General features: G+C 41.9%; 1 protein-coding gene across 11 annotated transcripts in view; it reads left to right on the top strand.

Annotated features, from left to right (window-relative positions):
• LOC119954657 (protein kinase C and casein kinase substrate in neurons protein 2-like) overlaps positions 1–14577 on the top strand; it is a 122143-nt gene that overhangs the window by 67916 nt on the left and 39650 nt on the right. For 10 of the 11 annotated variants that reach the window (XM_038780032.1, XM_038780031.1, XM_038780036.1 and 7 more), the window contains exons 2-3: positions 3559–3659; positions 9239–9395. In XM_038780032.1, the coding sequence (XP_038635960.1) occupies positions 3606–3659; positions 9239–9395 (211 nt within the window). In that variant the 5' untranslated portion in view covers positions 3559–3605. The remainder of the gene's footprint in view (positions 1–3558; positions 3660–9238; positions 9396–14577) is intronic. The other variant, XM_038780038.1, reaches the window with a different exon arrangement.

The following is a 14577-nucleotide window of genomic DNA, read 5'->3' as shown; positions in this document are numbered from 1 at the left end:
TTTGGACCAAGACACAGATTGGACTGCCATTCTGGCGTAAAAATGACAACTGTCTGGTTCAGGAATTGGTTAGTGAAAGTGAATATGGCTTATGAATAATCAGCTTTTAGTTCAAATAATTATGATACGCTGAAGTGTTGGTTACACATTGTATTTTTACAATTGGTACAGGTTCTGAGAAAACCTGAAACTAACATGCTGCAACATGATCTAAGTTGGAGTTGGGAACCATGTTTCCCTGCAGACGCACACATTATTATCCTGTATGAAGTGACTGCCTTTAATGCTGTAAATACCAATCACAGCATCACCTCCAGGCATAACAGGTACTACAGATAAATGTTGGCATTTTTAAAATGGTTTTCCATTGAGAAAACGACTGGGGAACTTTCAGTGTAGTTAGATAAAATGCTGTGAGTAATCAACATAATTAAGATGTAAAGGATTAGTTACTGGAATTTGTAGATATCAATGTGACTCGACTTTGCTATTCTATGAAGCACATTGACTTGAAGATTTAACAGAATGTTGCATCACCCACTGAAAGTTCCAGTTAAAGGGGTAGGGCAAGAGAGTGAAAAGAATAGATGTATTGGGAAATTTAGATTAGGCCACACTGAGCTGACTGAAATAAAGCTTTTTAAGTCTGCAATGAGATTTAAAGACCAGAATTTCCAGCCATTCACACCCCCTCCCGTGGATTTCCGGAAGTTCTGGGGTGGCTTCAATGGGAATTCCCATTGACAGCAGCAGGAGCAGAAAATCCTGCTGCCAGCGAACAGCGCACCTCCTCCCGCCGCTGAGTAACACGTGGCTGGGAGGCCGGTGAATCGCGCCCAAAATCCCAAGAATTGCTTTTGGGATCCTGTTTAATAGTAGAGGTAAAGATAGGGAAGAGGAATCAAAAATATTTATTGAGATACTGAGCAGATTTCCTGTCAAGCAGCATAGAAGTTTAGATTGTTACTGTCCCTCCAGCGGAAGAAATATGTTGAGGCGGGAAGCAGTGTACGGGTGCACACAAAAGTGAGACCAGATAGTGTCCCAATATTTCACTGATTTCCTGCCTCAGCACACAGCAATGTGTGTGCGCCTAAAATACGGAAACTGTCATTGCATCGAACTGTACAAGTAAATGTTCACTTATCGATGAAATAATCTTGTACTCTGCCGTTATACTGTCTACTTGACTCATCCTCTTCTGTCTTAAAAGTTGAACCCCCATTCCCAGATTTTAGCATGTAATTTAGGCTGACACTTCATTTAGTATTGAGGGCTGCATTGTTGGACAATGTCACCCTTTGGATGTGACAGTAAACCAAACTTACTTGGCTTGTCCTGATTGTCACATTGATGTTTAAGATCTCATTACACGAAAGAAAATCAGGCATTCTTCAAAACCAGAATTTTTGGAAAGGAATTTGAAAAATATGATAAGTTGCTGTAGATAGAAGTATTTTTTGAAATTGACTTTGAAATTGAATTTGAAATTAGCTTTTGGGTAAGTCAGCCTTTTTTTTCATTCTATGAAGCTAACCAATTTGAATCTGTTAGGTTATATATGCTTCGAGTAAAAGTGAGAGCTTCTCTCCAGTGGCGATGCATGCCAATAATCAGGGATCTGGAACATAGTTGTGATGTTTAGCTGCTAACCTGGCCTGTTCTTTTAAGGCCATTGTTCAAGCACTGTTTATAGGGAAATGGTCTAAATAAGCAACTAGTTATTTGTAGTTGCTGGGCTAACCCAAGAGAAGTTATAACTCTTTGAGTTTAAAATCTAATTTGACATGGCTTCTTTCTTTGAACATCATTTTACACCTGTCACCAAGTGTGATGTCTCAATTACATTAAATATACGTTAGCTGCAAGACTTTGAAGTAGGGTATGTTCAATACCTATGCCTTCTAAGTTTTTTCATTGAAATTGAAACTGACCAATATGAAACTGGGCCGTATGAGTTATTCAGTGGCAGATGATGGACTGGGCCTGGGGTGTATGTCACTTCTGAGTTTTATGATAACAGTATTTTGCAGCCTCAAGGCTCATGTAAAGCTCCAGTTCATAAAAATTGCAAAATTTCTGACAAAATGGATTTCAAAACTGGAGAATTAAGCTTTGCATAATAAATCTGCCTTTTCCCTGTGAAAGAAGTTGGCTGGATTTTGCTCTTAAGTGACAAATGAATGGAACCAACCATTGGTTAGATTTGCACTTCCCATAACTTTTGGATATTTGCACAATAAATCTGTCAGTCAGTCATCTGAAAAATGCAGCTGGAAGCTGTGTAAATAGGGCAAAGTGATTAGTTATTGAGATATCCAAACAGATTGAAGAATCATTCATGAGCATTACAGAGTCTGAACCAGAAAATGACATGGGATTTTGAATTCAGTATCCAATGCAGAAAGTGAAACAAAGGAGGGGAAAGAAATATTAGATTAAAGGGATAAAAGATCCGCAATTATGTTTCCTCAAAATTACTTAAAAGCCTCTAAAAATAATTAAAATCGGAAGGAATGAAATTTCACATATGCTAAAGTTGATTTTTAATGCCAGAGAGCTTGTTTAGCTGTGATTAAGACATAACAGGCCACTTAAGCATTACTTAAAATCCCTCCAGTGCAGACGGAGGCCATTCGCCCCATCAAGGCTGCAACAACCATTGGAAAGAGCACCCCATGTGCCCACGCCTCCACCCTAGCCCCACCTAACCTTTTGGGCACTAAGGGGCAATTTAGAATGGCCAATCCACCTAACCACATCTTTGGACTGTGGGAGGAAACCGGAGCTCCTGGAAGAAACCCACACAGACATGGGGGAAAAAGTGCAAACTCCGCAGTCACCTGAGATTGTAATTGAACCCGGGTCCCTGGCTCTATGAGGCAGTAGTGCCAACCATTGTGCCACCATACCGCCTATTTAAACTGCCACCCATTTAACAGGATCGAGGGAGCATGACAACATTTTTGGTAGATTTAGTCCATATTTGAAATGAAATGAAAATCGCTTATTGTCACGAGTAGGCTTCAAATGAAGTTACTGTGAAAAGCCCCTAGTCGCCACATTCCGGCGCCTGTTCGGGGAGGCTGTTACGGGAATCGAACCGTGCCGCTGGCTTGGCTTGGTCTGCTTTCAAAGCCAGCGATTTAGCCCAGTGAGCTAAACAGCCCCTAGTAAGCAAAACAGCCCCTATTGAATCAGACAAATGCATTGACTTCACAAGCTTCAATTCATTTGAATTGGGACCCAGGTGGCAAGTTGCTCTTCTGTCAAATTCTTAGAGGCATCATGCATCTTGGACAGTGTCTTCAGATTTCTGTATTTAATTGAGTATGTGCCCCCCCCCCCCCATAAGGCGCTGTTTGATTTCCAAATAAATAATGGTGAGCACTGTTAGCCTCACTATTATTTTGAACCAGGATGCTGCTCAATTTGTTTATTTTCTGGCTCAAGTAGTTCAAGTTTTGCTTAGGAAATAATTTCTGTCAGAAAGTAATTAATTATGTTGTTATTTTACATGATGTTTCCACTAATACGTATTTTTCACTATATTTTTAGCTTTGGAAGATCTGTAACTGCAGCTCTGGAATACTTTATGCACAATCATGTCATATGATGATTCAGTTGTGATTGAAGCACCCAGTGATAGCTTCTGGGAGGTATGTTTGAACTGCTAACTTCCTCATATTTCAACCTGCAATTTTCTTCTAAGTTGTTTAGTCTGGTTCAGTTTGGAGGATTTGCATCAAACCCCACAGGCTTCTTTTACAATTTGTAGTACTGGGTTGTGTGTACTTAGAAAAGCAATGGCTAAGACAAGTAAAAGCACTTTTAGTTGTTACCAGCTCTGATCTGGATCAGGATTTCATACCAAGATATTTGCATCAGAAGGAACTTTTTGTTTGGAGAAAGCTGCCACTCTTAAACTGTGAAGGAATGAATAATGTGTGCAAAGCAAAGGGAGGAAGACATTGGCAAACTTTTTGTGATATATATGTTTTTGTAGCGGCTGAACCGAAATGTACTCCTTTTCCATTCTTGGTGCTGTTGCATGCAGCTGAGCTTCAAATTTGCTGATTTTGCGGAGTGGAAACAGGATACAGTGTGCAGTGCTTGGAAGTTACAGCTGTGTGAGGAGCTTCTATATAAGGCTATTTCCTTTTAAGTAAGCACCAATATTGTAATTTTAAACCCCTGATATTTTACACCCAGTTTTGAGTAGATTTGTAACCATCTGTGCACTGACTCAACCTTTAGTTCACGGTGCGCCCAGTTTAAACTGTGGGCTGATTCTTCCGAGTGGCGATTCCCACTCCATCCCTTTGATTTTTGCACTAAGATTAATCTCTACATTTCTGGCCTGAACTTGCAAACTGGGCCTCATCAGAAATGTGGGCCGTGCCGATTCTGGGAGTTATCCTTAATTACGCAGGCTTGCCAAGAAAGCAAAGCTATGTCCCCCCTTTTACAGCACCTGCTGCCATATTTTGGTAAGTCTTCATACACTAGTACACTGAAAAGCTTTGGGACATTTAGACAGCTTTTTTGTCTAGTGACTGTGTTTGAGTGAAGTCCATGGGTGGTTGCCAGTTGGGTAGGTGATGAGGTTAGATCAGAGGGGAGTCGGTAGTGAGAGGAGGGGGGTGGATGGGGGAGTTTGAGGATTGTGGGATGTTGGAGGGTTGGGGGTTGGTCAGTTCCTTTCTAATAATTCCTGGTTAGCTACCCAGGTAGCTGAATTGGAACCCACTGAAGCCTTATTTAATTCATTCATGGGATATGAACGATTTATTTCTGGTCAGTGGTAGCCCCTGGGACTCTAACTTGGAGTTGGAGATTTTTTCAGAGTGATCTGAATGCAGGGGAATCGCCCAACGGAAGTTGAAACCTCCTCGACACTTCCTGCAGTGTCTTGTATTGGGATGTCCGAGGAGGCAACATAGTGCATATTCCATAGTATGCCCAGCCTCTGACCACCTGGAGACAGGATGATCTGAGCGTGTATATCTGAATTTATATTATTATTCTTTTCTCATCCTGTGTGGAAGTACAGCATTGTGGTGCCTAAACTGACTATGCCCCAGTCAGAACTCTTATGAATACATCACAAATTAGCCACGTGGCCATACAGACACAAATGTTTTGGCACAAGTTGATCCATTTATGTTGCTGCATGTGCATGGGCATGCAAAATAATATAAAGAGCCACACCCTTTTTAAAAAGTAAATTTAGAGTACCCAATTCTTTTTTTCCCAATTAAGGGGCAATTTAGCATGGCCAATTCACCTATGCAGCACATCTTTTTGAGTTGTGGGGGTGAGATCCACACAGACATGGGGAGAATGTGCAAACTCCACACGGACAGTGACCCGGAGCTGGGATTGAACCCGGGTCCTCGATGCTGTGAGGTAGCAGTGCTAACCAATGTGCTGCAGTGCCGCCCTAAGACCCACACACTTAAAAGAATCAGCTATGCATAACAAAAGAAGAACAACAAAAAAATGATGTTGCTCATCATTATTAGAACATAAGAAATCAATCAATTTGGGGAGAAAAGCCATAGGCCACGAGTTCTGATTCTTCGTATAAGTTGGGCAACTTGCCCTAGCCCAAAATATAACTGAAAAATTTGCTACTGTGCCTAGACTTTGTATAGTAACTGTCATGAATGTCCATTGAAGATGGAGTGACGGAGCACGTTGAGATGAGACCATGCTGGAGACCGAGGTAGACTGTGTGTGTGTGTAGTTGGGAATTTGGTTTATGTGGTGAATTCTAAAGTTTTCTCTCCAGTTTAAATTTGGATTAAGAATCAGACTTTGGCATGGAATTTTCAACTTGAGGTAAACTGAGTTGCCTCGCAGTGTTAGTTATCTCTCAATTTGCTGGAAGTAGTTGATTCAATTGGCATTAATTCTTGTGACAGGGAGCAAAGATAGCTAATGACTCATCAGAGGGTCTATATGAACAGGCTGATCAAACCGCACGGAATAAGGGGGCGCACAGAGAGAAGACTTTGTCAGAGTGAGACATAAGAGTGTAGTTGAGAATTTGGTTCATGTAGGAATTCGCTGCAGAAAGCCAAAGAGGTGCTCCTTTTCTACTTTAGTTTTCCAGCCTCCAGTAGTTGGTGAGTTTTCTTTTTGTCTCTAACCTCAGAGAGTGCCACTTTCTATTACTTTAGCTACATAAATTGTTAGCTAATTGACTAATTAAATAAATATAGTTGGACAGAAATGGCAGGGGGCTGGTGGGGTGTTGTGACTGCATATGGGAATCTGCAGAATGCACTACAATTCTGGACAAGCACATCTTCAGTAAGTGTCTGCAGCTTACTTAGAGTTGCTGAGCTGGAGTCTGAGTTTCGGACATTGCGGGGCATCAAGGATAGAGAGTTACCTGGACACTTTCTTCCAAAAGGCTAGGCAGGACATTAATTGGTCAGTGGTCAGGGGCAGGAAGATGCGACTGATTCAGGCAGATATGGGGAAATCAGCATGTAGTGATGGAGGAGCCTCAGCCCCTAACTTTGTTCAAACCGGTATGAGGCGCTTGCTACCTTTGTGGATGAGTAGTGAAACTGCAAGATGAATGAGCAAACTGGCCCTTCGAGTCTGCACCGGCCCTTCGAAAGAGCACCGCACTTAGGCCCACACCTCCACCATATCCCCGTAACCCCACCTAACCAAAGGGCAATTTAGCATGGCCAATCCACCTAACCTGCCCATCTTTGTGGAAGGAAACCGGAGCACCCGGCGGAAACCCATGCAGACTCTGCACAGACAATGACCCAAGTCGGGAATCGAACCTGGGACCCTGAAGTTGTGAAGCAACTGTGCTAACCATTGTGTTACCGTGCCTCCTCTCTTTTCCCCATCCACTCCTTGATGCTCTGTTGGACCTAACTCCTCAAAAACGTTCGCTTGCTAAATGTATTCTCTCCTCCAATCATAAAGTCATTTTTTTTTCTCATGCTGTCCTTGAAGGGCTTGTTTAGAGAGACACCCAATGGTTGATCAAAGCTAGTTGGACCACCATGGAATCACTGTTTTGCAATGTAACTTCAGCAACATCATTGTGAGAATACTTTTAAAAATATAATCCTCCTGTTCAGAAACTTCAAATTGTCCTCAACTATATTTTCAAGTCACCTTCATCAATCAATCCCTTATTATGAATGTGGACGATTACCCCTTCTCAGGATTGATATTACTGCTGAAAATACAGTGCCGATTAAATAGCATCTGACAAAGGAAGAAAATGTAACATTTAAGTTGTCAAAAGTTTAACATTTCCTTCCTCTGAATTGTTCTTTTGGAGGGTTACACCCAAAATGTCAGCCTTTGTTGTACTTGTGAATGTTAATCCAGCTGGAGAACATTCTGAGCATTTCAGAATTTTTCATAAGTACTCCATAGATTCACCAGCTCCTGCCATTGTATATTTTATGTAGATGGTAGATTGCTACCTATAGAAGATTTTTTGAATTCCTTTTATTTCCTTATTTCCGATTTTATTTTTCCTCGCAACATTATATGTTCAAGCTGGTTCTTGCTTGCTTTAGCGACCCAACTTTTGTCATATGCACCCTTTTACTGTTTCACTTTACTCTCCCACCTCTTTCATCCTCCAGGAAATTCTGTTTTTGCTGCTCTCGCTCCCCCCTCCCCTGTAGAAATGTACCTCAGCTATTCCTCTTCAAAGGAAACCCATTGTTTAATCCCAGTTTTGCCTGCCTCTCTCTCTTTCTATTTAACTGGTTTATTTCTGTTTCCATCCCTCTGAAATTGTCCCTCTTCCAATTGAGATTTTTGCCCTTGTGCTTTTCCACAGCTAACCTAAACATTATGATATTATGATTACTCGAAGCTAAATATTCTCTGACCGACACTTTATTCAACAATGCCGTTTTCCTCATTGAACCAGAGAATTCTAGAAAATCCTCCTGAAGACGTTACAGAAACCCTGCCCTCTGTCCTTTAACATAGAACACTACAGCGCAGTACGGGCCCTTCGGCCCTCGATGTTGCGCCGACCTACAGTATTACAGTATTACTTTCCAGTTTTCCCATTATCACTGCAATACAGTTTTGTTCACTTCTCTGTAATATCCCTGCAAATCCCATACAAACAGCTGTGTAATGGTACCTCTGTTGCCTCTTGATTCTAACCAAATAAATTCTGACCATTCAAGGACATCAACTCAGTGCAGCATAGTAATATTCCCCTCAATCAAGTTAAAAGCATCCACCAAACCGAAGAATTACATCAGAATATTCTGGAAAATAGGATTTGTTGAACACAAATCAATAGCATTAAATAAAATGTGACTGTTGATATAATAAATAATATTTATGCCATGTTTATTTCTATTAATCATCTAGTTAACTATATTGCATTACTCACTGGTTTCAATGCTCCTTTTGGGTATATTCCTTAAAATGAAGTATATATATTCAGAACCAAATCATCATTACACAGCCTTTCCGATAAGTCGATGGACTAAAACCCTGGCTACCCCCTCATAAACGATACAATTGCACTATTCAATGAACAGCTAATTTGAGCACAACAAAGTTCTGCAGACAGTATTGAGATAAAGATTAGATAATCTGTTTTAATTTGATGATACTGATTGAGAGTTAAATATTGGCCTAACAACCAGAGAAGTCTGCCCAATACTTCAACAGAGATTCATAATGTCCACTTGAGAAGGCAAACTGGAGTCTTGGTTTAATGTCTCATCCAAAAGATGTTGCACGTAACAGTGCTGCACTCAGGACCTGGCTATCGGACATGACTGGCTTTCTCTGCCTGGAGAAAATTAAGTTCGCTATGAGAGGGCCACTGTTACAGCTCACCCGGAGATGGCATCCATTCATCGACTTTGGTGGGGCGGGGGGGGGGGGGGAAGAGCATAGATTAGGGGGTTAAGTAATGGTGGGACCTGTGGGGGAAGGAGGTGGTATTTGCACTATGTTTATACTTTTATATGCATTGTTTATATTGCTGCTCAATAACATGTTTATTTAAAAAAAACAGTGTTGCACTCACTTTTATGCACCATGTGGGATCGGTGGGGGGTTGGATTTTTGAGTCAAAGGCAAGAGACTGAACCAAAGCCTAACATTGTGCTAAATTGAAGAAGTTGGCTGTTTAATTTTCCTTGCAGTTAACAAACTTACACCCATAATTTTTACTAAGCACTAGTAATCTATTTTTCCTTGGTACGTATAGGTTGGAAATTATAAGCGCACGGTAAAGCGCTTTGATGATGGCCACAGACTCTGTAACGACCTCATGAGTTGCCTCCATGACCGTGCTCGGATAGAGAAGAGTTATGCTGCTCAACTTACAGAATGGGCCAAAAAGTGGAAACAAATGTTAGAGAAAGGTAACATTTGAGTTATTTGCCTTTATGATTATTCATTTCAAATTATTCAGAAAAGGCAATAAAGCCAATTAAAGCCTTATGTTACATATTTCTTGGTTTGTCAGATTTACTATTTGAAGCTTATTTATACTATTGCATTCAGTGTTGTCCATGTGTAATCGGTTGGAACTTTTTTCTATTTTCCATAATCTGTTCCACTGGTTTAGGATTCGGTTTGTCTGAATCAGATCCTGCTCACAAACTGGCTATGCCCAAGGTCAAAATAGAAAGATTTCACCAATTACACTAGGTCAGAAAGAGTCTCAAAATTGTTTTGTCATTTGCAGTGATTTTAAATCGGGTTCCTCACAGGTGGAGGTATTAAAAATATTTTGGGTGATCCAACACATTCAGCTGTATTAATATGACTGTGGGAGCCATTCACGCAATTGTTCCAGGACCTGTTTGTGGCCAATGAACAAGAGGAAGAATAGCCAGGTAGCCAAGAATCAGGGGAAAGTAGCCAAAGCATGAAAGGGAGAGATAGACTGGAGCAAGAGAGGAGAACCAGAGAGGTGGGGGGAGGCAGGGAAATGAGAGCCGGAAGGAAGGCACGGGATACAATAACGAACATGGCATCTCCAGGAGTAAGGAACGAGGAGAATGAAGACAAAAGACGGGAGGAATGGCAGAAGCGGAGGTGAGCGTGAGACGGCAGCGAGATCCATCCGGGAGAAGCAAGCGATAACACCAAACCCATTTGAGTATTGCCCACTGTAATTGTTTCTCCAGCACCCAAATGTATATTTACCTCCCCAGTCTCCAACCCCCCACCCCCACCCCGCAAACAGTCGCCTACTTATCTGTTGTAAATAATTTTGCCTGGTGTACAGAGTTGCTGCTGTTGAGCTGGTGCACAATACCCTACCAGTTATTCTATTTTATTTTTATTTTTTTTAACTATTTACTATTTTCTTTTCTTTGGTATGTTTGGGTGTGCCCTTCTCTTCTATATATGTGCTTAAGCACATTATATTTAAAATGTATATATTTTTATTGCAAAAAAGAATGTTTCATTATTACAAAATAAATCCACACTAACCAACAAATACATACAGGTACAGTCATAGAGTACTAAAAGGCCCATTGAGTCTGCGTCGGTCAAAAACAGCCTAACTATTCTAATCCCAGCAATTTCTTTATGAATTTATGCAGAATCAGTTCCCTGCTTCATAGAATCATAGAATTTACAGTACAGAAGGCTATTCAGCCCATCGAGTCTGAACCAACCCTTGGAAAGAGCACCCTACCTAAGCCCATACCTCCACCCTATCCCCACACCTCCACCCTATCTCCGTAACCCCACCTAACCTTTTTTGGACACTAAGGGCAATTTAGCATAGCCAATCCACCTAACTCGCACATCTTTGGACTGTGGGAGGAAACTGGAGCACCCAGAGGAAACCCACAGATACAGGGAGAAAGTGCATACTCCGCACAGACAGTGACCCAAGTCGGGAATGGAACCTGACACCCTGGAGCTGTGAAGCAACAGTGCTACCGTGCTGCCCTTCTGTTCTCTATCAATTTTGTGTTCTCAACTTATGCAGTGAATGATAGATTAGGAATCAATACTTTGCATTTGACCACTACTCTTTGAATAATGCCAGAAACACAGAGTAATATTTCCACTTAAATGTTGTGGAACCTTTACTAAGCCTTATTTTCAAGTTACAGAAAACAATAATTACTTAGTATCTCTGTGTGCTGGAACTTAACCCCAGGTGGTTAATCCGCTTATGACTTCTCGCACGTCTTCCAATGGCTGACCAGGTCGCTCCTTCCTGAATGCAAAACAGATCTTCTCCCGCTCCAACCTTTTAAATTCTTGGCTGAATGTCAGTATGTCTCCAACCATATTTGCCCAAAAGCCAATTTCAGCTCAGTTGATTGGCTTTCATTCACTTTATTATTTGTCATAAGCCAGACTCGACTTGTGTTTGTCTCAACACTGATTTGATCAGCCCGGTTTGTTGCAAGTTTCAACTGTGGCTTTTGTAAGTTCTTTGGTGGCTTTTCCAGTTGCAATGTTCCATAGTCCACTCCTTCTGCTTGTTGCACACATGGTTACACCACAACGCTTTTTTGTGCAATACGCCTGTTTCAACATTTGTAAATCATCCTATGCTATGATTTATATAGTAAGTGTCCTACAGTGGATTAGAATCGTACCTTTGTGGTACTTCTGAGCAAATTTGAGGATACATGACCTTTACAGTTAATAAAAAAGAACAAGCTTGCATTTTTTTAGCATCTTTCTCACCCAAAATGTTTGTCGATAACCCCAGGTATTTTTCATTGACAGGGATGGATTGATGAACTCAGACAGTTTTGAGGAAAGATAATTCAATTTTGGTTAATATTATCAGTCATGTTGTCTTGCTTTGTCTAATTTTTCATGCTTCTGTGCACAATACAAGTGATTATACAAATAAATGCTCTTAAAATCCCACACGGTGTGACTGATCAATGTGACTTGGAGAAGGATGCAACCTGACTTCTAACCTTGGAATATTATACCTCAGAAGGCCAATATTGCTGTTTCAACTCGTTTGTTGCCGGTGCCATGTGCTAGCGAGTCGAGGAACAGGGAGAGAGTGCAGATAAAACACGTGGATGCAGGGATAGTGTAGGAGGGAGGGTTTCAGTTATGTGGATAATTGGAGCACATTCTGGGGAAGGTGTGGCCTGTACAGACAGGACGGTTTGCACCTGAACCAGAGGGCCACCAATATCCTGGGAGGGAAATTTGCTACGGCTCTTCCGGGGGGGGGGGGGTTAAAACTAATTTGTCTGGGGTTGGGAAAACGAGTGGTAGTCCAGAAGCCAGTGTTGAGAGTAGTGAGGTACTGAGGAGGGTATCAAGGTCGCAGGTGTGTACCGGCAGACAGGAAGGTGGGTTGAAGTGTGTCTACTTCAATGCAAGGAGCATTCAGAATAAGGTAGGTGAACTTGGAGCGTGGATTGGTACCTTGGACTACAATGTTGTGGGCATTACGGAGACGTGGTTAGAACAGGGACAGGAGTGGTTGTTGGAAGTTCCGGGGTAGAGATATTTCAGTAAGAGAAGGGAAGGTGGTAAAAGAGGTGGAGGTGTAACATTGTTAATCAAGGATATTTTAACGGCTGCAGAAAGGCAGCTAGAGGGGGATCTGCCTACTGAGGTAATATGGGCTGAAGTTAGAAATAGGAAAGGAGCAGTCACGTTGTTCAGAGTTTTCTATAGGCCCCCAAATAGTAATAGAGATGTGGAGGAAGAAATTGCCAAACAGGTTATGGATAGGTGTGGAGGGTAGTCATGGGTGACTTTAACTTTACAAATATTGATTGGAACCTCTATAGGTCGAACAGATCGGATGGGGCAGATTTTGTACAGTGTGCGCAGGAGGGTTTCCTGACACAATATGTGGATAGGCCGACAATAGGTGAGGCCACATTGAATTTGGTACTGGGTAATGAACCGGGCCAAGTATTAGATTTGTTTGTAGGAGAGCACTTTGGAGATAGTGACCACAATTCGGTGTCTTTCACTATTGCAATGGAGAGGGATAGGGCCATACGGCAGGGCAAGGTTTATAATTGGGGGAGGGATAATTATGATGTGAATTATGTAATTATAGGCCGGTTTATCTTTCTTCGGTGGTTGGTAAGTTAATGGAAAAGGTCCTGAAGGATAGGATTTATGACCATTTGGAAAGATGCAGCTTAATCCGGGATAGTCAACACGGATTCGTGAAGCCTCACAAATTTGATTGAATTCTTGGAGGAGGTAACTAAGTGTGTAGATGAAGGTAGAGCAGTTGATGTCGTATACATGGATTTTAGTCAGGCGTTTGATAAGGTTCCCCATGGTAGGCTCATGAAGAAAGTAAGGAGGTGTGGAATACAGGGAAATTTGGCCAATTGGATAAGTAACTGGCTATCACATAGAAGACAGAGGGTGGTGGTGGATGGAAAATTTCCAGACTGGAGACCAGTTTCCAGCGGTGTACCACAGGGATCAGTCCTGGGTCCTCTGCTACTTGTGATTTTTAACAACGACTTGGAGGAGGAGGCTGAAGGGTGGGTCAGTAAGTTTGCTGATGACACCAAGATTGGTGGAGCAGTGGATGAGATGAAGGGCTGTTGTGGGCTGCAAAGAGACATTAATAGGATGCAGAGCTGGGCCGAAAAATGGCAGATGGAGTTTAACCCTGATAAGTGCGAGGTGATTCATTTTGGGAGGAAACATTTGAATGCGGATTACAGGGTCAACGGCAGGGTTCTGAGGAATGTGAAGGAACAGAAATCTTGGGGTTCATGTACACAGATCTCTGAACGTTGCCACTTGGATAGAGCCGTGAAGAAGGCTTATAGTGTGTTAGCGTTTATTAACAGGGGGCTTGAGTTTTAGAGCCCCGGAGTTATGCTGCAACTATACATGACCCTGGCGAGACCACATTTGGAGTATTGTGTGTAGTTCTGGTCACCTCACTATAGGAAGGATGTGGAAGCATTGAAAATGGTGCAAAGGAGATTTACCAGGATGCTGCCTGGTTTGCAGGATAGGTCTTATGAGGAAAGGTTGAGGGAGCTAGGGCTTTTCTCTTTGGAGCGGAGGAGGATGAGAGGCGACTTAATAGAGGTTTATAAGATGATGAGGGGGATAGATAGAGTGGATGTTCAGAGACTATTTCCTTGGGTGGATGTAGCTGTTACAAGGTGGCATAACTATAAGGTTCAGGGTTGGAGAAACAGAAGTGATGTCCAAGGTAGGCTCTTTACTCAGAGAGTGATTAGGGTGTGGAATGGACTGCCTGCTGTGATAGTGGAGTCGGACACTTTAGGAACTTTCAAGCGGTTATTGGATAGGCGCATGGAGCACACCAGAATGACAGGTAGTGGAATAGTTTGATCTTGTTTTGGACAATGCTCAGCACAATGTTGAGGGCCGAATGGCCTGTTCTGTGTTGTACTGTTCTATGTTCTAAACGAGCTATCCAATTAGTTCAATTTCCCCTCTTTCTTTTCATCCCCATAGCCCTGCATTTTTTCCTCTTGAGCATTTATTTAATCCCTTGCACAGTTACTATTGAATTACCCTTTCACAGTATATTCAGATAATAATGCTGCTTTTTAAAAAAAGTTCACAACATCTCAATCG

The sequence above is a fragment of the Scyliorhinus canicula genome, chromosome 20 (genome assembly GCF_902713615.1).
Source record: "Scyliorhinus canicula chromosome 20, sScyCan1.1, whole genome shotgun sequence".
Taxonomy (NCBI): Eukaryota; Metazoa; Chordata; class Chondrichthyes; order Carcharhiniformes; family Scyliorhinidae; genus Scyliorhinus; species Scyliorhinus canicula.
The sequence above is the reverse complement of the archived record's forward strand: the minus strand, read 5'-3'. Positions and strand labels throughout refer to the sequence as shown.